This window comes from Squalius cephalus (genome assembly GCF_949319135.1).
Source record: "Squalius cephalus genome assembly, chromosome: 1".
Taxonomy (NCBI): domain Eukaryota; kingdom Metazoa; phylum Chordata; class Actinopteri; order Cypriniformes; family Leuciscidae; genus Squalius; species Squalius cephalus.
The window spans coordinates 36,534,857-36,556,607 of record NC_137122.1 but is presented as its reverse complement, the minus strand read 5'-3'; the positions used below and the strand labels follow the sequence as shown (position 1 = coordinate 36,556,607).

At 38.3% G+C, this 21,751-nt stretch overlaps 1 protein-coding gene across 2 annotated transcripts in view; it reads left to right on the top strand.

Moving 5' to 3' along the window:
• prkcbb (protein kinase C, beta b) overlaps positions 1 to 21,751 on the top strand; it is a 123,813-nt gene that overhangs the window by 20,856 nt on the left and 81,206 nt on the right. For both annotated transcript variants that reach the window (XM_079885450.1, XM_079885449.1), the window contains exon 3: positions 12,794 to 12,876. In XM_079885450.1, coding sequence (XP_079741576.1) covers positions 12,794 to 12,876 — 83 coding nt within the window. The remainder of the gene's footprint in view (positions 1 to 12,793; positions 12,877 to 21,751) is intronic.

The following is a 21,751-nucleotide window of genomic DNA, read 5'->3' as shown; positions in this document are numbered from 1 at the left end:
TTAAAGTGAGGGGGTGAGAAGGAGAATGAAAAAGAAGTAGTTTTGGGAAAAAAAGTACTTCTCTTTTGTGACTGTTCAGCTTCTTTATTGAGTGGCCTAACGTGTGGTGGGCGAAAGCCTCAGTGATTGAGTTCAGTATTATATAAAGGCCATATGGGAGTGAAGGGATATCAGACAAACTCTAGACTTTTCTCACAGTCTTTTCATTTTCGATTGGCCTGGTTGTATATGGATGGAATGAAGGAACGAATCAGTGCAGTGATGGTGATGATTGTCGCGCTATTACTACTGATTACTCATTTAAACACAAAAAATAGTAAAAAAGAAAAAAGTTCCAAATCCATTTTTCATACTGTGCATTGTAATGTAGTGATTCCTAAATTCACTTGTAGCATTTTAAAAAAAAAAAATCTTTTTTTTTTTTTTTTAAGCTTTTATTGATTGATTTGTTTTTCTAGACAAAATAGCATATGATTGCAATATCATCCATTTGTCTTTTACTGCTCTAACATGAAAATAATTATGAGCTTATTGGTATTGGACATAATTTTAATATCGGTGCATCCCTAATATTATGTAAAAAAAAACTTGTCGACCAATTAGAATCAAGAACACTTCAAGCTATAAATCATGCTATAAATTCTAATTGTTTAAATACAGAGAAATCAAATATTTTTGCTGGAAGTTTAAAAGTGCAATAAAGACAATCAAATAAAATCCAAATGTGTCTAATAATTTGTCGTTGACACTTATTACAGGGTCAATCTGTTGTCTAGCTCAAGACAACAATAGACAGTGTTACAATAGACAATAGTTTATAATTTCAAACTACACCCATTTGATAACCAGCCCAGACCTTCATGCAGTATAGTTATGTAATAAACCCTTGTGTGTTTCTAAACCCACCAGCCCCATCAGCACAGCTACTGATTGGCTAAGTAGGTTCTAGGTTGCAATCTAATTCCCCTCTGATAACAAACACTTTGAACGACTACCGGTTGTTTTTGAATTCTATGTAAACTGGCCAATTGATACTTTGCACGTAACGTCAGTTGTACTGGCTGGCGGGCAAGAACATCATTCTCTAGCAACGAAAACCAGTAAACTAATCAAGGATCTTGCCAGGACGTTGCCAGTTTTAATATACAAAAGTTGGTGTTTTGAGGTGTACACGACATGCCAGATAGTTGTTGTGCGATTGGATGCACTAACCGCGTTTGTTGCCCGCCAGATATCACGTGACTGCAAAGTATCAATACAATTCAGATGGCCACCTGGGCTATTCAGTACAGTCTTTTCTCAGGCTTGAGCATTATTAATGTTTTTTTCAGTCATAATGCATACATCGGCACCGGTATCTTTTAAATCTTTTTAAAGACCTAATGTGCCCCTTTTTATAAGATGTAATATAAGTCTCAGGTTTCCCCAGAATGTGTCTGTGAGGTTTCAGCTCAAAATACCCTACACATTTATTATACCATGTTGTAAATGCCTGTTTTTGAGTGGAAGGAAAAACATGCTGTTTTTGTACATGTATCTTTAAATGCAAATGAGCTGCTGCTCCCCACCCCGCTTTCCAGGAGAGGGCGGAGTTTGTGCATCGGATACTCACCTCTATCATGGCCATGCTCACGTGACATTGCAGTTCTTCATCATCATAAAAGTTTATTATTTGCATGTGTTTTAGAAGCCATTTCAGTTTAAACATCTGATATATGTGACCCGCGTTGGCAAAATGAGTCGCAATGAGCAGATTTTCAAAATGATGTATGATTTGTTGGAATCAGACAAAATGAATTGGCTACATCTGTTTGAAGTCGATAGAGTCAGTAAAGTCAATTTTGAGCAAAATCTAGTTATTTTTCTGAAGGTTTCAAAAACAAAATCATGCTAATTCCCCATGATACCACAATTGTATATTACCAGCTATTGAATATTAAGACCTACTGTACCTAATCTGGATCTAATATAATGTTACACATCAGATGTTTTTCCCAAACAGTTAATCAAACATTAATTTAAGACATAACAGATAATGTTTGCGTTACTGATATTTTGAAAGACAGATATTTTGAAATGCTGTAATTCTGTGTATATGTGTATATCGGGATTGACGCTGTCTGAGGCGTAAACAAAGATTGTTTTGTTTACATCAGCATAAGTTTGATCAAATCACATTTCATTGGTTCAGACTCATGCCATCGAGAATTCACTATGAATATTCACAAAGTTGGAATACTGCTCTTTAAAACGATACCAAACTTGTGCTGAGGCGGGGAAGCGCCAGTCGCCGAGGAATGAGCAGAGAAAAACTGCATTTTTCATGGACAAAGGAAAGGTACTCCTCTCCGGAAACATTCGAATAAAGATATTTTTTTATGTTTCATTGCTATTTGGAGCATTGGGATCGCTAGACGAGGGCTTAATGAACACATTTTTGTGAAAACCTCAAAGTCGACTAAAATATTTTTCACTTGTTTTGCCTGTAGCTCGTAATTAGCCCGTGCGCATTCTGCCAGCATGGGTCACATATGGTTTTCTGAGCTCACACATCCGAAGCACGAGCACAGAAAGCTGGACGTCAGACGGTGCACTGCGTGAATATTAAACTAAGTTCTCTTTCATGAATTTCCAGGTATGTCCCTCTTTGGCTAATGTGTTTTCAAGATGGATGCGCAACATGGCTTCCGCCATTCGAGCGACTCGCTCGTATGTATTCTAAATGGCAGATTATACACTTACGAGAATACTAAATTAGTTGGTTGAAGTGATTACACATTAATGAGAATGTATAATTTTGAAAGAACAAAGTGTTTTTTGCTAAAAATCAACTTAAAATATTACACAGTGTAGCTTTAAATACTGCTGTTAAATGCTCTGGCAAGGAGACAAACATGGCGGACTGTGTACAGTTCACACAGGGGAGGAGCTAAGCTAATAGGGCAGAGTTCGTGCCAGTCGTGGACGGGGTCTGTTCCAAGGTGACGTCACATTGGAGCACATTCCTGAATGAGACCGTGTCAGATTTATGGGAAAAATAACAAACGGAGTGGATGGATTTTTACCGCATTAGGTTGGTTGTGTACACACAATGCAGACACAATGCATTTGAATATGTTCAAAGACAATATAAAAGTGATTTTTGCATAATAGGCTTAAAGCTTACCGGTGTACTACCAATCTCTAGTTACACAGTCCATTCATTGTACTGTATGAAGTTGTGCTATCAACTGAGCCCAGAAAGTGACAATCATACTCTTCACTATCTCTTACTTCACTCACTACTTTGCTTTTGCACATCTTTTCCTACATCTATTACATGAGGACTTCAACACTGGACAATGATTTTTTTTTTTTTTTTTTATCTTTTCCACATCTGCCGAATACTTTCTCTCTTTTCTTGTCCATGGAACTTTGTTTGAACTTTGGTCCTTGAGTGTCCACCTTGCACGCTAACTTGTGCTTTCACCTCCTCCGACTGGCGGGTTTCTTGCACCGTCATTTTGAGTGTGAGATTTGGGATGAGCTGCAACTTGTGTGACTTGTCTTGGATTCATGTCACAATTCGGTCTCTAATGTGTTCCTCACGGCACTCTGACACCATGTAATAAACCCTCATATGTGGTGCAGAAGAATCCAATGTTCAGCCTTGATTTCGTTCTTTGAACTTTTACTGAATCTTTCAGTGAACTGTTCAACAACTGTTCAGCGGTATAGCCACACACGCTAAACTCTCAAACCACTGTCCCTCACCATTCACGTCATCCCGTAACGTCACGCCTGCAGACATAACTAATCTTCATTCTATTACAAGTTACACCACCCCAAAACCTTAAATGTGACACCTCTTAGGGATATGAAACTGACAAGCTTAAAGACATCACAAAATTTCAAGCTCCTCCACGCCTGCCGTCCTCTGATTCGATGGTTTGTTGTCAGGAGTGGCTCCTCTCCAGTACACTGGCTGACACTTAATCAGCGGAGAGTGTGTGCAGTATTAATCAGTGTAAATGAACAGCGTAAGTAATGGCTGTGTAAGATGCATCTTGTTGTTGATTGTATGGCGGACAGCAGGAGTGTGTGTGCTGCTGTGCTGTTCAGATGTGTTAATCTCAGTGAAGCCTCACTCTTAACAGTCCCATCAGCACTGATCGCAGGATCAGCCCAGCTAATCCAGTTAATGTCACAACTAACATCCGCTCTCTCTCTCTCTCTCTCTCTCTCTCTCTCTCTCTCTCTCTCTCTCTCTCTCTCTCTCTCTCTCTCTCTGTGTGTGTGAGACATTGCCGCAGGTGTGTGAAATCTGAAACACTTTTTGTACATATGTTTTCGAAAAACAAACAAAAATATTCACACGGCTTGATTTTACCAGAAAATGTCCTGGTCACAACTGTACATTTGAGGAAAGAAAATACGATTACATTTTTCTTAGATATTTCCTACAACACATTTTCTTCTGGAATTCTTATTACCATAATGCGAACAGACAGTTGCTCCAGCAGTTTATTTGTAATTTTCCTTGCTGTCATGATGATTGCCATTAGTTCTTGATACTGTAATGCAATGATTTATGCTGAAGGAAGTATATTGAATAGTACTATGATGGATAAATATTTTACATTTTAAACATGTTGTTGTTGTTTTTCATCACAAGAATGAATGAATGAATTAATTTATTTTGCTTTACAATAATGAGGTTTTGGACATTCTATCTGTCTGTCTGACTGACTGTCTGTCTGATTATGTCTAGTATCCTTTGCATCAGCATCATGTCTTTTATAATCATATTTAGAATGAGGAAGCACTTTTACTTTAGATTGGAAGACAAGCTTGTTTTTAATTTTAACAGCAGGATGTAGTCCATCAGTGTTTAATGACCAGTGGTAAGAGCTAAGCTAGCTGTCAGTATTGTATTCCTGCTCACTGTTCTTGTGCGTTGTGAGACTTGTGGAATGATTTAGCTTAGAAAAATTCATACTGTAAGTGTGACCTGTGCATACTATGTACAGAAAAATGTCATGTCATGCGTCACAGTGTGTGAATGTTTGATTATGAGTGAGAATTCACAGCACGTCTTGTGTATCCTAAATTGATAATTTATGAGCGTCTCCTCAGTAAAGGGAATACATTTTCCAGACAGTTAAACCGAGTTGTTTAGTCATGGTTGGAAAAGCTGCATACAAATATTAGGTTAGCATATTAACATAATTAGGATCAGAATACTGTTTTGTTATTGCCCTAAGCTTCTCTTAGCTTTTGTAATTAAGTTTCAGTTGCTTTGATGAACAGTTTTGAATTTGATATTTATTTTCATGAAGATTTATTCACCCACATGTAGCTCCAAACCTGTATGGCTTTCTTTTGTGAAACATAAAAGAAGATATTTTGAGAGTTTTTTTCTCTTGCAAACAATGGAAGTCAACGGTCACCAAAAATCTTAGATTACCAACATTCTTCAAAATATGTATGTTCCGTTCCACAGTAAAAAGAATGACAGAATTGTCCCTGTCTGACCCTAAAAAAGCCTTCAGAAGCCCTCAGATGGAGATGGAACATCATGTTTGGAAATATCTGTGCAGACTGCAGATTTGCATACATTTTCCTTGAGACTTGATTCAAAATGGTGATAATTTTATGATATTTTATGTTTTTGAGTGCTCTGCTCAACAAAGGAAAGTGTGAGGAAAAAGTCAAATGACAGTAACAACTTGAATCTCAGTTCATTTACATTCAGAAATGAACAATTTTGTCAAAATGTAGGAGTACACTAGCATATAGATGACTTCAAATATAATAGACCTGGATGAAAAGACACATGAGGTATTTAACAGTACCAACATGGTTAATATTTTCATCAACCTCTAAACAGTAAGGTTTGTGTTTCCTTCTTTCTGTAAAATATATTCTTATCTCGACATATCTAGGCTTCCCATGGGCTGTGTGGGGGAAAACAAGTTGTTTTTAGATGTTCATCCTTCCCTTCCTACAGCTTGATTCAATTTAACACCTTGTTGTGTTCATGAACCCTTAATGATGTTGCACCATGAGGAATATATTTTGCATGCTGTTCTGTTTCTAGTAAACAAGCACACAAACTCTCTTCCCTTCCTCCTAATCTGCATCTCACTGACAGCTGGGCTGAATTCAATATCAAGATGAACGTTCCCAGTCATCTCTGAGATCGCTCACGCGTCTCTCGCGCCCGTGAATTAAAATCGTGAAAGGTTCTTCTGCAGCTCCTCAGGCCAGACGTGGCTTGCTATAACTGGAGGCTCTTTTTAAAGGTTTGCAGTTGTCCAGAAGGCAGATATGCTTGGATGTCGAGTGCATGTGTGTTTGTGTGGGCGTACTCGTGTATGTGTGCGCGTTTGAGCTGTAGCTGTGCGAGTACGTGGGTGTGCACTGTTGCTGTTTGTCTGTGAGCGACTGAATTATTAGCAGAAGAGGACTAATGCTCATGGTTTTCCAACTTAATTGAATTTGTCTCCGAATGGCTCTGTGCGGCATCTGCCGGGACAGAGTTTGGAGTCATACCGGGGTGTTCGGCAGGGGTGCGTTTGCTAAGGTGCTGAGCCGCTGGTGTGGCATGGATATTTAATGGGCTGTTTAATTATGAAGGGCCAGATCAGTCTCGCTGTGAAGGGACGTGGGTTGCTACATGAGCCTTTCTCTCGTTCTGACCTTTTAAGAGTGCTGGAGAGAGAAAGAGTCAGGGAAACTCCTACTGGGCCTGATCCTTCTCCATCAGGCTGGCCATTATGTAAGCGTGCGCTCAATAGGCCCTGTGAGAGGCTGTTTAACTGAGCCATTTGGAGGTGGCAGTCTGCGCCTCACCTCTGGTTCGATCTTTACCCTGTCACTATTAGATGAGGAACTAGCCTACCTGTATCTGAATGCCTATACTGCTTGATAGATGAGAGATCAAAAAATATATCATTTAGGAACTGTTGTAATTTGAAAACAAGTTTTCTCCTTCCTTATTTTACTGTTTTTGATGGATTGTATTTCAAAGGATAGGACAGTATTCAAATCGGTTTGCGTTCTGTTTATGACAGTGGATCTCAAAGAGTGGCACACGAATTGTCACCCAGTTTACAAAACAACAGAATATAAGTGTTGTATTTCAGTTTGTATTATGTTATTTTCTAATTTCTGATATTTTTGTGTCATCATTTACTCACCATCATGCCCCCCTTTCCATGTGATTTCCATAAATAGGTGCCCCACCCCCACTAAGTGAATATTACCCCCACTATTGCCCCACCCCCACTAAGTGAATATATTAAATTGAAAACAATGGGAGAAGGGAGAACTGTAACCAGGGCTTCCACCAGAGGTGACTGTATGGTGCCCTACAGACGTACAACATCTGGACAACATGTTTTGTCAGTTAAGGGGTCAGAGATATGGAATACGTTACCGGTTGCTGTTAGAGAATGTTCAACATATTCTATTTTTAAGAATCAACTTAAACAATGGTTCAAAACACATCAAAATTGTGCTCACTAACTGTATTTGTTGTAATGTGGTCGTTTGGGCATTTTTTTATGGTACTGTTTTGTTATATGTATGTATATCAAACTAAACCCGGCACTTATTGTGTTTGTTAGTATTTTGTCATAAATTGCTTGGAGCATATAGAACAGCACTTTACTGGTTATATAAATATGTATGTGTATTTTGTATTTTGTATTAGATGCCCTGTCTGAAAACTGTGGTATCTCGTATCTCGTATAATATGTTTGTTGAATTTTATGGCGTCTTGTAACTACGTTTGTATTATATTTAGTGTTTAGTTTTGTTATTTGATACTGTGATGACCTGACGGGGGACTACAGATGTAAAGTAGCCCTATGGGCTAACTCTGGCATATTTACACTGCTGAAAAGCTAAGATGTTCATTAATATGCATTGTCCCTCTTAAATAAACAAATAAATAAAATAAATGGGTATAAAAGTGCCATAAAGGTATCTTAAAAGTCCATATCTTGTGCTCTATATTCTGTATTAAAGGTGCATTCAATAGATATTCGGCTAGCGTTAGCATCGCTGTTCTTTTTGTACTTAAAGTACAGATATTACATTGGTGTTAGACGCTGCACTGCCATCTATAGACGTGGATCAGCATTATCGTCTGCGAGTTTTATGTAAATTACACTGATTCTAGTGATCTATGCGATAATTAATGTCCTTACCTGTCCAATAAAAAAAGAAACAACATGGGCAACACTATTCAGGATTTTCTTTGTCATCAAATCTTTCCAACTTGCCGTACAGATTCTCCTGTTGTTTCCGCTGGTAAAGCACATTAATAATCATGTTTCATAGTGTATCTTGAGGCAGCAGCCAGTGAGCGTGAGGATTCTCTTCTGTGTTTAGTGCAACACCGCAGGTCACGTCATTTCAACATGACGAAACACTGACAGAGGGTGATCTGCATCATACATGATTAAAACACTTTTTATAGAAAGCTATTGTGTTCAAAAGAATAAATGATGACAGATGTTTTTGGTGAATGGTTCTTTTTAGTGTATCTTAAAATGTACATCCTACTTTTGCACTGCAGGATGTGAAGAGATAAGTGGTGTTGACCATTCTCAAGTGTTGATCATAGTCTGAGAAACTTTTATTCTGAGCGCTAAAAAGAGAGGGGAAAAAGGACTTGTTTGCCAAAAGGCAAGAAATTCTATCAACTGTTTTTGTCTGCTTTTGGCTCAGATACACAGGATCCAGCGCTCCTTTTTGAAGCAGTTCCATGCACTTCTAAAAAGAAAAAGTTGAAAGATCAAATTCAGAAATGTATTTACTATTAAAGTGTTTGGATTGAAGATGTTCTCGGAATGGCAGCTCAAGATCTTTCTATGATAAATGGCACTTTCTTACTTAAATTCCCTAAAATCTTTGCCTCTTTTGCCTTTTGCCGATAATATTCTCAGCTGTACAAGCTATTAGCATGTGTATATGTTTGTTTATAAATGCTTTCTTTAATTGTTTTTGCTTTTTATTTGTTCTGAAAACGCAAAAAAATATGTGATTCTGCTTGTTTCATATGTTGTCTTTCTTTTTTCATTCATTCATTCCAAAAAAATTGAACAAACAAAAAAAGTGTTTGGCTTGGACTGTGAAATTGCATATTACAGAACTGCTTGTGGTTTTGGCCAACCCAACACTTCATCACAACTTCTCTTCAGCTAAGTTTGTCATCCATAACTCCTTCTAGGACAGCCAGGAACCTTGGAGTTGTGATTGATGATCAGTTGTTCTTCACAGACGACATTGCTAGAACTGCCCAGTCCTGCACATTTGCCTCAACATTAGGAAGATCAGGCCCTTCCTATCGGATCATACTAGATGACTCCTTGTCCAAGCTCTTGTTTTATCCAAACTAGACTATTGTAATGCTCTCTTGGCAGGCCTTCCAGCATATACTGTCAAACCTCTACAACTGATCCAGAATGCAGCAGTGAGAGTGGTCTTTAACCAGTCGAAGAGAGCGCACGTCACACCTCTCATCACGAATTTGATGCGAGCGGCTATTGGCAAATTGTGCAAATTGAAGGCATTGATGTTTGCCTACAGAACAAGCACTGCCTCTGGACCCCTATACCTTAACTCACTACTTCAGACTTAAGTGCCCTCCAGAAGCTAGTGAACGGCATCTTGTGGTGGCATCCCAAAGAGGCACAGAATCACTTTTCCTTGACTGTTCCTTGTGGTGGAATGACCTACCTAACTCGAGCAGCTCTTTACCATTTCAAGAAACGGCTCAAGGCGGATCTTTTTCGTCAACACTTGACCCATTAATACTAACACTGTCTATTTTATTTCTATCTTATCTATTTTTTTATTTATTAGCTATGTGTACTGTGCTAGGCTAACTCTGACTTGTCACAGCACTTTCATATATTGTTGCCTAAATTGCTTCTATTGTTCTCCTCATTTGTAAGTCGCTTTGGATAAAAGCATCTGCTAAATGATTAAATGTAAATGTAATGTAAATATCTTTCCACAGATCTGCAAAAGTGCTAGTAAAGGGACTGATGAAGGATGTGTAGCACCGTGATTTATTTTAGCTGCAAGAATGTTACAGTTAATCCATGGTTTATGTCACCTAGTTCACAATCCAAAAAGATGGAAATTTGCTAAGTTCTTAAAAGAATTAGAAAAAAAGTTTTTAAATAGGTGCTGCTTGAATGTTCAGCTCATTTGGCCTGGTTTAAATCGCAATAATGAAAAGAGCAAACTGAATCATATGCTTCAGTTCTCTTCCAAATCTATGGTTTTGTTTCTTCATCTCTCTCTTTCTCAGTGGAGTATTTCGAGTGTGTGGGTGACAGTGGCTGTTCAGCCTGTCTGAAGTTTGGCTGTTGTGTTTTGGCCGGAGCTGCTAGACTTAAAGTGCAGATTTCTAAAGAGATTACGGTGAACGTGAGAGACTTGTGTCATTTCCTGTGAGAAAACGTTTTTAAACCTGCTCAAATCTGAGTAGGAGCGTTCACCTGCATCAGGAAGGGAGATGCCCCAATGATGACCTGGATATGTCACGCTGCAGAGGTGCCAGGGGCATTAGTGATGTGAACAGAGGGGCATTGTACATACAGTCCAGCACAGCTCATCATTTGCATAGTCGCTTTAGCTCCTATAGCTCTGATGCTGATTGGCTGCTGTAATAGGTTGTCGAATACTATCATGCTGTTTTGTTTTATGTGTCATTGACAAATAAAGCTTCAAAAAAGGCGTCTTTTCAAAACTAATGTAATGCATATTTTTGAGTAATGAACAATGTATTTAAATAAGTTTCAGTTGGTAAATAAGTGTTTAAATTAATTTTTTGACTTTTTATGTCAGGCAGAACAACCAAATAGTTGTTTGTATGTATGTATGTATGTATGTATATATACTGTAGTTGTACCACCTGACATGGAAAGTGTAGCAATATACCCAAACTCACACTTGAAATCAGCAGCAATTTTTACTAGTATTTGAGAGAGATCTACAAATCTTTTCACTCTTCCTCTGAATGATACATTATCATGTTGCTATTACCTTGTCGGTTCATAATAAAAGAGCAATGTTTGCAGTTGTGCCACCCTGACATTTGAGAATATACAAATTGCTGGACTAAAGTTTTTCATTTATCTTAACAGCTTTAAAACTACTGATATTTATAAAAATGTGTTTATATTAAAGATGTCAAACCTAAAATGATGCCACAATATTTATTTTTTTGTAAAAATATCTTTTAATATTGAGACACCATTTTAAATAGTGTTCCTGTTCATTTGTTCGGACAGCTGCACCACCTGGCATTTCGGAGGTTTAAGATAACAAAACATAAAATAATATGTATTATTTAAATATTCTAAAAATGAATTCAAACTAAATAGGTTTTATAGAATAAAGTGATGCATGTCTTGAATTTATCAAATTATTTTAAAAGGAAACAATGCACTTGGACACACAAATATACATGTCATGTCATTGACCCTTATACAGCACTGTATTTGAAATATTATGTGGTAGGTAGTTATAAGCATTCCACACAGCACACCCACATATATTATATAGAATTTTAAAAGACAGTCACCGAATTAAACATTTATTTCTACCTATTTTTTTTTTACAGTCTGATTTCTACATATATATTCCTATATGTAATTTAAAAGAAAGTATACATTATTTTCTAAAAATCTTTTTAATTAAATTTTTAATTTAGATATATATATATATATATATATATATATATATATATATATATATATATATATATATATATATATATATATATATATAAATATAAAATGTAATTAAAAAGATTTTTAATAAGTAATTAGATCAAATAATAGTTGAAAAGAGATTTTTCTTTTACTTGAAGTAAAAATTTAATTGGAACCTCAACCTGGTGAAAATGCTTAGGCCAAAATTAATTCCATGCTGCTTTATACTTGTTTTGTGCTGGTCTAACTGGAAGACCAACACAGCTATGCTATATTCAATAGCCAAAAAAACAAACAAACAAAAAAAACAAGATTTTAATGCAGTATTGCTGATTAATCTAGTTAAATAATCAAACAGGCTATTTTTGTTTATCATGATACATCATACAAGATAATAAATGCATGTTTGTGCTTCATGTGCTTTTGACAACTTTAGAGAATGAACATGAATGACATTTCCAAAACTGTAACATAACCAATGCTTACTGGCTTTTACAGTGGATCATTGCAGTTTATGGGGAGGGAATTACTGACATCTTAAATGTTGACATCATAAGTGATTAAAATAATAAATAAAATGATTTCATTAGCAAATATCATGTGTGAGTTAATTGGCAGGTATTTTAATTCAGGCAGAAATACATGCAGTCTGTGTGCGGCGCAACGAAAATAGAAACTGCTGTGATGTGTGGCAATAGACGCAGAGCAGTATTTTAAATGCCCATTAAACACACACACCGTTTTTTTTTTTCAACTGTGGAGAGCACAAAAATTGGGAATCAACTGAAACACTAAGAATTATGTAATAATAATAAACAATAAACAAGCACAGTGGTGCGCAAGTACCACTTTTTGTTAAATGGTGGTGGTTAGGCCTTGTGCAGCCATATGCAGTGTTATATTGTGATGCGATTGTCATGGCTGTATGTATGTGAGCGGGTTCAGGTTGGGTCTTGGAGCATAACGTGAAATCAAACAGGATCCCTGTTACTGCAGATAAATGTCTGTCAGTACCATGTGCTCTGATTCTCACCGTTTATCTCATCTGTCTGTCTCTCTCTCCTTCCTTCTTTCAGTCTGCTGCTTTGTGGTGCACAAGCGTTGCCATGAATTCGTCACCTTCTCCTGCCCCGGAGCAGATAAGGGTCCTGCATCAGATGTGAGTACAAAAATGTCTTCTTTCCCCTCCTCTTCTTCTTCCTCTTCCATCTCTCCTCTTCAATCTGTGTCTGTCTATCTCTCAATCCCACATGAGAGAACAGAGAAAGGAGGTGGGCAAAAGTTGTCGTCCTCTGGCAAATCTAATCAGATGTCCTGTCACAGAGGAAGTGTGTGAGACAGCTGCAGTGACGATAACACTCTCCGTTTCAGATTTCCTCCTGGAGTCGTCTTCTTCGCTCACTTTGTCTCGGGCCCCTGAGTTATACAACCATTTAAATCAACAAATTACCCGGTCTATAGTGACAGCTACAGGAAGCGCGTCCACACAGGGGACCAGAGCTCTTTTTTGTTAGTGTGGATGAGAGATGCCAGCTCAATCACATCATTACAATTGCTACACACACAGGAACAGGAGGGAGAATGAATGGTGCTGTGCAGTTACGGGAAATGGCTTTGCTCTTTGAATCGGTGTAATTATGAAAAATACATTTCTGCTTCGCTCTCTGCCACTTTTTGATTCTCTGTCTAAACCAGAGTGTTTTCTTTTCTTTTTTTTTTTTACCAGAAATGCACACACACACAAAAAATCTGACCTGTGAACAAAGAACTCACTGCGAAACCATAGCAAGCAATCATTTTTACTGCAGCATATGGTACTATATATTTCCCTTTAATTTTCTCTATAGGCATTTTTTTTTTAAATCACTAAAACCATGAACGAGACCATTCCGCTCAAGGATGGTTCACGTGTTTGTTTTGAAGTAAAAATGATTTGAAAAACTGCCAATAACAATTCGTTTGATGGCGATCTAACTTCTTGACAAGTAAAAACTGCATTTTGTAAGTATACACGTGTAGTATACATAATTATGTAGAATACAATCCATACATGCATTCACCATCATTGGCATTATCATGTGAATTATGGTGTCAGGTGTGTCACTATTCTCTGACATTTACACATACAAAGACATTTTTGTGAATTCAGATTGGGATTCAGCCTTTATTTATGAGATGTTGAAAGCTCCGCCTTGAGATTAGATGCCGTATTCTTTTACCGACTCAGAAGTGCACTGCGAACTCTTGTGCTGTGAGCGTAAAAGTCCCAGTGCTGTGCATCTGACAGCCCTCTCAGTGCCCTTCTCTCAGTCAGACGTACCTCCAGCTCTCAGAGGAGCACCCTACACATCCCGGGTCGGCTCCCTTGCCTAGAATACCGTCATATTTACATAGTACACCCAGCAGGCCCAGGCGAAATGACATGGTTGGCAGACGCTCCACAAAGGGATTCAGAGTGATCTAAAATGGAGAATGTTGATGGGATTTCGTTAACACATTTCCACACCTCAATCCACATTAGTGATCTGGCTCTTTCCACCACTTCCTTAAGAAGCCTCGCCATTCATCTCATTCATGCAGATGAAACGCGCCCTTTCATCCTCCTCCAGAGCCGCGGCTATGAGGTTCATGCTTAATTCTGTTTTCACGTTTGTTCTCCACCGGTCTAGAAGTTCTGCCAAAACCGTGTGCGCTCTGGACGTCTGTGTGCCAGTAAACTGGGCATGATATATATTTGATGAAGCCTTGGCCTTGTGACATTGTCATTAGTTTTTTCTTGTGTAAATTTGCTAGCTAGTCTCAGAAGAGCCACTAAAGGGGATTATAGGTATAAATATAGTCAATGTCAAAGACAGCCAAGCAAGGCGGACTCAAATATGTTTTCGAAGGGGCTCGTTTTAGGCTTCAATTATAGAAGTGGGCTAATTAGACATAGGACCAAGGGATTTCTGTACCGGTAGTCTCATTAAACTCTCATTCACGTTATAAGAGCTCTGTATCGTATTGAAACCCAACTCTGAATGCAGTTGTTCAATAAAAAACCAGACCGTTGGTTTTCACTGCACAGACTTCAGGTGGGTTCATGGACATGTCTACTTGTTTTTGCTCGCTTTTCAAAGCTTTTTGAAAGCGCTTTTCAAACACTTGAAAGCGCAAAGCTTTTTGAAAGCTTTTTGAAAGCGCTTTTCAAACACTTGATTCTGTGTTTTGTATTAAAAGGAGTTTGTCAGACATGACAAGGACTGTTGGCTCTGATCAGTAAGGGTTTTATAAATCAGAAGTGTCTTTCGCACATTCAGTCATGGGTGTTTAACGCCCACTGGTTTCTTGGACAACTTAAAATATCTCATTTTATATCTCCCTCCCTCAGATGTTGGATCAGTTCACTTTCTTAATAAATCATTTAAATTAGTGATATATCAGCATTGATGTCGGCAGACTCTGGTGCACATAAGCCATTGTAAGGGCCTGTTTACACCTCTTATTAAGATGCGTTTTGGTCGATCAGATCACAGGTAGACGAGGTAAACACATTCCCTTTTACGCCTGGTATTTTAATCCATCTCTTTTGTCCACTTTCAACCACTTCTGTCCTGATTTCTTCGAGGGGAGGGTCTATGGGCGGGGATGTATGGACTTTTTCAGATCTTTCGGTGTAATGGACGAAATAAGCTTGCGCAATTTACATATGAACGCAACCGGAGACGACGGAAAAGCATACTTTAGTTTCTGATCTGATGGCCGCAAGACCACACCGAACAGCTAGTTCGCTTCCCATAATGTTTATGCATTATGTCAGTAGGAAGTCTTTTGTGGTTGTTCGAATGCATTTGACCACTTGAGCAACTACACTGAAAGCGTTCTTGTTGAATGCATTTTCGACTACCTCTGAAAGTGGTCAAAACTGGACAAGCTCAAAATGTTTTAGACTCTGTTTACAGCTATATTTTGCGTCGTCCTCTTGTGATCGAATTGATGAAAATGCTTCTTAATACCAGGTGTAAACAGGGCCTGAAACTGAGAGAAAGAGTTTCCCAGTTGATCCTCTCAGCCTCGGTGATCGTCACCTCTTAAAAATGCTACAGATAGAGACACACAGCTCCTCTGGAATAATTGGCTACAGCAGCCAAGCCAATTGTTCCAGTGCTGTCATCTGCTTGTTACCTGCATTGCTACCTTTCTGGCATGAGAAACAGAGAAGATATTTCTCCTAGAAGACAAAAATAGGTGCCAATTTGTTTTTTAAGTGCCACATACAAATAAACATTTTTTACATTTTTTTAACGCTTAATTTCAGTCTTCCTGTCATGTTTTTACATCTGCCCTTGTTTTGCAGCATCAGCATTGTCATCCATCTTTTGGATGTTTTGGGAACTAAGGTTTACAAAGTAGGAACTGAACATTTTTTCCAACTTGACTGCCATATACAGTTACAAAGAATTGTACTTTACACAGAATCTGAGCCAGTGTCAGACCATAATTATGTCTGCATCACTTTGCCATTGAGAGTAGTTTGGCCTCAATGCATCCTATAAACGTTGTCATATGTCTTGCACATATCCAGTCCATTTTCCTTTAGTAATATCTGAGAGGTAAATTTGGTGAAAGGCAGCTCTTCACATGCAATCATAGAGATGGTGTTGAATTACATTTTTTAGCTCCTTCCATTTTTTTTTTTTAATCATGTAGACAACAGGTTTAAGTGTAACTTTGCTGAATTTCAACCCAATTTGTATTGTTTCAATGTCGGTATTAAATGTAAATGAATAATGTTTACTCATTCTCCGTGTTACCTGGACTGGGAAATTCATAATTATTGTTCAGCAAAAGTCTGCCGGAAGACACATTTTGACTTTTGACAGCTCCAGTGCTTACGTGAAAACTACAGATTATACTTCTGGCCTTGGATGGCAACATGCTCAGTGCATTATGGGTGTTGAAGTTTTCCTAAAAGGGTAGGCAAAAGGGAAGACAACAGCCTTTTATCTCCGTTTTCTCTAGTCAGGTAGCACAGATTTGTAAAAACAAAATGTTCACCTTTCTACATGCTTAGACAGCCAAGTTTTATTTAAAGCCCATTTTGCCAGCGTTGAAGTACCCCTTCAAGAAACAATATTTAATGGATATTTAATATAGTGCATATATTTAACAAAATTATTTTATTGTAGATATTTTTGTCTTGCTGACTAACGAGTTTAGTCATTGAATGACTTTTCTGTGGTAAATGTAATGTTATGTGACGGTGTTTACATGGTGACATCTTTCTGTGGTTGAAATGCTGATTGAACGATTACATGAGTCATTTCAGTAAATTGTGCTGTATCTTTCATAATTTCTTCTGATGTCCATCCATGTTCATTTGGTGCTATAACTAGTAGTAAAGAGGAAGAAATGATTGGTTCACACGCTGCTTGAACTAAGTCATTACAGCGATTAGTCACGGCATGTTAAAGAGCCACAAAACCACATTTATTGATTGTATAAACTGACAGAATTTGAAAGCTGAGACTGGTTATTGCAAGTAACAAACATTAAAAGAAATGTTTTAAAACACAAAGCTTATTGCAATTATTGAGCTTCTCTGTGATTTTAGTGCCATCTCAGTAATCATTATGGACAATGTCAGTAAAGATTACGATGACTTTTACCGTCTGTAAAAAAGGTCTGGAAAAATGACCTGCTAATAATCCCATCTGAATACAGATGTCTCATTTTATTACGTCAACAACACAATAAAATATGTGATGGGTTACTCTTCACAGAACACGCAAGTAAAAAGGCATTACTTGCAAATTTTTAAATCATAAAGTACATTTATATTGTCGCTAATGGCAACCTCAGCAAAAATATCACTCGCAAATGAATATTTTTGGTCGCAAATGTGGCCGTTTTAGGCGCAGTCTGGAGCCCTGTGTGGCACCCACACATACATATTCACACACAAATTCATGGATGATTATGGATGTCTCATAACTGGTTAGGAAATATTGTGGGTCGATTAAAAATGTTTTTTAGAAACACAAAGAGACCCCCTTAGGCTCACTTTTCTTCCTATGCCATTCACAAAGCTTAACCCTTTCTAGAAATTTCCACGGCATCTCCCACTCCCCACTGTCATTATTTGTAATCCCGCTGGGATAGTCATGGATGCGCCCACATGCTCTGCCAGAAGTGGGTGATGTCTATAAATACCCCTCTCACACTGGTTGCATGCTCCCATGGGGCACTGGTTTAATAAGGCCAGGCAGGCATTTGCATAAACACGTTTCCTGCACCAGTCACACTTTTCTCTGATTGGGTGATTTACCTTTCATGCTTGTAGGCATAGATGTATAAAGAGAGAAGTATTCACATGTAAGCTGTTTGTGTGGCTGTGCTGTTCTCTGTGTGAATATGCTCCAGCTCAGACCATTGTGCAGTTATTTAAAGAGCAGTTTCAAGGAGAAACCTAACGTCACTCTGTTGCCGAGCAGTACGGCTGTTTGCTTGTCAGAAAGCATTAAGAAGAAAACATGGCTGCACTGATCGGAACTGAGCTTGTCTGTGTGTGAGAAAAATAGGATTTGGAGTTGAATTATTTCAGGTTATGGTGGCCCATGCAACAGTATGCATGTACTGTATGTGTGTGTGTGTGGATAAGCAAATTCATTCAAACAATCAGCCCAAATCAGCACTAATGTAAAGAAAATCTACATTTGTCGGCTGGATAAAGCAAACGTATGGAAGCTTGATTCTGACTTTAGAACTCGCAATTGCGACTTTGTATCACACAATTCTGCGAGATGTAAACTTTTGAGATAAAAAGTCGCAGTTACCTTTTTAATTTTTTTTTCTGTGGCAGAAAAAAGCTTCCATACAGTGTCTCGCTTGTAAAGTTTTGATGGATGAGGTTTGCTGTCCAGGTAAAGACGTTGCAGTGTCGTACAGGAGTCGTGGCTATGAGCACGCGTGAGTCCGTTATATTGATGCGCAAACAAACCCTGTATGTGTAGCCTACTCTTTATGCACTGCTCATACATTGTATTTATGCACAGACACATTTCCTATATTCACGTTGTTTCCACACACATTCAGGATAATGTTTTGATTTGTCATTGATATGTTGCTGTGTTTAGTATTTCTGAATGGATCTGTATACTGTAGTAGGTATGCACTGCAGTCAGCTCAGGGGTGTTGGTTTATGTTTATTTTTATTTATTTATTTATTTTTTTTTTTGGCGTCTCCATGTGATCCTGTTCGGTATGGCAACTTGACTTGTCTAAAATGTAAACAAGTTCTTTGCTGTTGCACTGTATACATACCAAACATTATGAAGTCTCAAAAGATTTTTTTTTCTGTAATTTTTTTTTTTAATGGGTGCTTGGGTGTGCATAAATGTATGAATTATATGGACTCCTTATATCGATTGGTTATTTTGTGTCCTTGAGTCTCCAAGTGTCCTTTTTTGGAAAAAACACCTAAGTTTACCTTGTAAAAAGCTTGCAGAAAATACAGTTTTGTGAGAATCACCCTTTAGTTTGACTGTTTACTTTGAATATATATATATATATATATATATATATATATTTATATTTATAATTGATAATAGTCAATAGATAAAATTACCCTTATTGTGAAATTAAGCATACACCATTTATCTTGTTTATATATAAACCCTTAACCCTCCTCTAGTTTTAGTGCCATTTACTGCATGATCAATCATAACCTCTGAATTCTGGTCATGACCGTTTCTGGAAGCGAACCACAGAAATTGTGCTTTGCATAACTCAGTGGTACTGACACTGGTAAAAATGCTACCCACAACCCCCTTCTCTAACATGATCATAATCTACAGCTGCTACTAAAGAAAAACATGCCTTATAATAGTGCATAGTTTGAAAAAAAAAGAGGAAATGGAAATGTGCTTGTGTGTGTCTTTAAACAGAAATGTTCAGCTTTCTCAAGTTTTTTTTTTTCTTTCCTTCAGCCAGACGCGACAACCGCCGTGAACTCTCGCTGTGGCAGGTACCAGCCTGTTGCTGGGCGATGGGCTTTGGCCATTACCATGGGAACCCTCTGAAGGCCACTGGGTGGGAGGGCTCTATTGCAATGTGTTTCTATTGCATCTCCTCTCCCTCCCCTATCTTTCCATTTGAACTCTTTTGTACAGAACTGCCTGCACCTTCTTATTTAGTACTGATTGTTCGATGACTCAGTGCGATGCGTGCTGTGTGATAGAAGCATGGAAGTGGGAGGATTGTGCATGCAGAAGAATCTTTGTTGCGTTGTCAGAAAAAAACAGCAGCGTTTTCCTCTATGACAGACATAATGGCATTTGTATGCAGTGTACGCTTGCTTAGGTGAGATAATTATGAAGTATTAAGGTCATTTGGCATCAACGTTGCTTTGTGCATTAGACTGTATGGAGCGAAGCATCAGTTGCTGTGGTATCTTAATTAAGCATTGTAATGCACTGCTAAAAGTTCAGACAATTTAACTTTCACCTTTTCAAGTGCAGCAAAAATGATTATCAAACAATTTGCATAACATTTGACAGGTTCAACTTTACAGTTTGTGATTGTCACTTGATTTAGTTTTTCAGAGAACATGAACAATTAATGCAATTAATGGAATATCTGGAAATATTAAACCCTGTAGTCAATAATTTTATCCCTTAAAACTCATCTTTCTTCACCAAAATGACATATTACAAGTGAGGAAAATAAGTATTTGAACACCCTGCTATTTTGCAAGTTCTCCCACTTAGAAATCATGGAGGGGTCTGAAATTGTCATCGTAGGTGCATGTCCACTGTGAGAGACATAATCTAAAAAAAAAAATCCAGAAATCACAATGTATGATTTTTTAACTATTTATTTGTATGATACAGCTGCAAATAAGTATTTGAACACCTGAGAAAATCAATGTTAATATTTGGTACAGTAGCCTTTGTTTGCAATTACAGAGGTCAAACGTTTCCTGTAGTTTTTCACCAGGTTTGCACACACTGCAGGAGGGATTTTGGCCCACTCCTCCACACAGATCTTCTCTAGATCAGTCAGGTTTCTGGGCTGTCGCTGAGAAACACGGAGTTTGAGCTCCCTCCAAAGATTCTCTATTGGGTTTAGGTCTGGAGACCTGCTAGGCCACGCCAGAACCTTGATATGCTTCTTACAGAGCCACTCCTTGGTTATCCTGGCTGTGTGCTTCGGGTCATTGTCATGTTGGAAGACCCAGCCTCGACCCATCTTCAATGCTCTAACTGAGGGAAGGAGGTTGTTCCCCAAAATCTCGCAATACATGGCCCCGGTCATCCTCTCCTTAATACAGTGCAGTCGCCCTGTCCCATGTGCAGAAAAACACCCCCAAAGCATGATGCTACCACCCCCATGCTTCACAGTAGGGATGGTGTTCTTGGGATGGTACTCATCATTCTTCTTCCTCCAAACACGTTTAGTGGAATTATGACCAAAAAGTTCTATTTTGGTCTCATCTGACCACATGACTTTCTCCCATGACTCCTCTGGATCATCCAAATGGTCATTGGCAAACTTAAGACGGGCCTTGACATGTGCTGGTTTAAGCAGGGGAACCTTCCGTGCCATGCATGATTTCAAACCATGACGTCTTAGTGTATTACCAACAGTAACCTTGGAAACGGTGGTCCCAGCTCTTTTCAGGTCATTGACCAGCTCCTCCCGTGTAGTTCTGGGCTGATTTCTCACCTTTCTTAGGATCATTGAGACCCCACGAGGTGAGATCTTGCATGGAGCCCCAGTCCGAGGGAGATTGACAGTCATGTTTAGCTTCTTCCATTTTCTAATGATTGCTCCAAAATTGGACCTTTTTTCACCAAGCTGCTTGGCAATTTCCCCGTAGCCCTTTCCAGCCTTGTGGAGGTGTACAATTTTGTCTCTAGTGTCTTTGGACAGCTCTTTGGTCTTGGCCATGTTAGTAGTTGGATTCTTACTGATTGTATGGGGTGGACAGGTGTCTTTATGCAGCTAACGACCTCAAACAGGTGCATCTAATTTAGGATAATAAATGGAGTGGA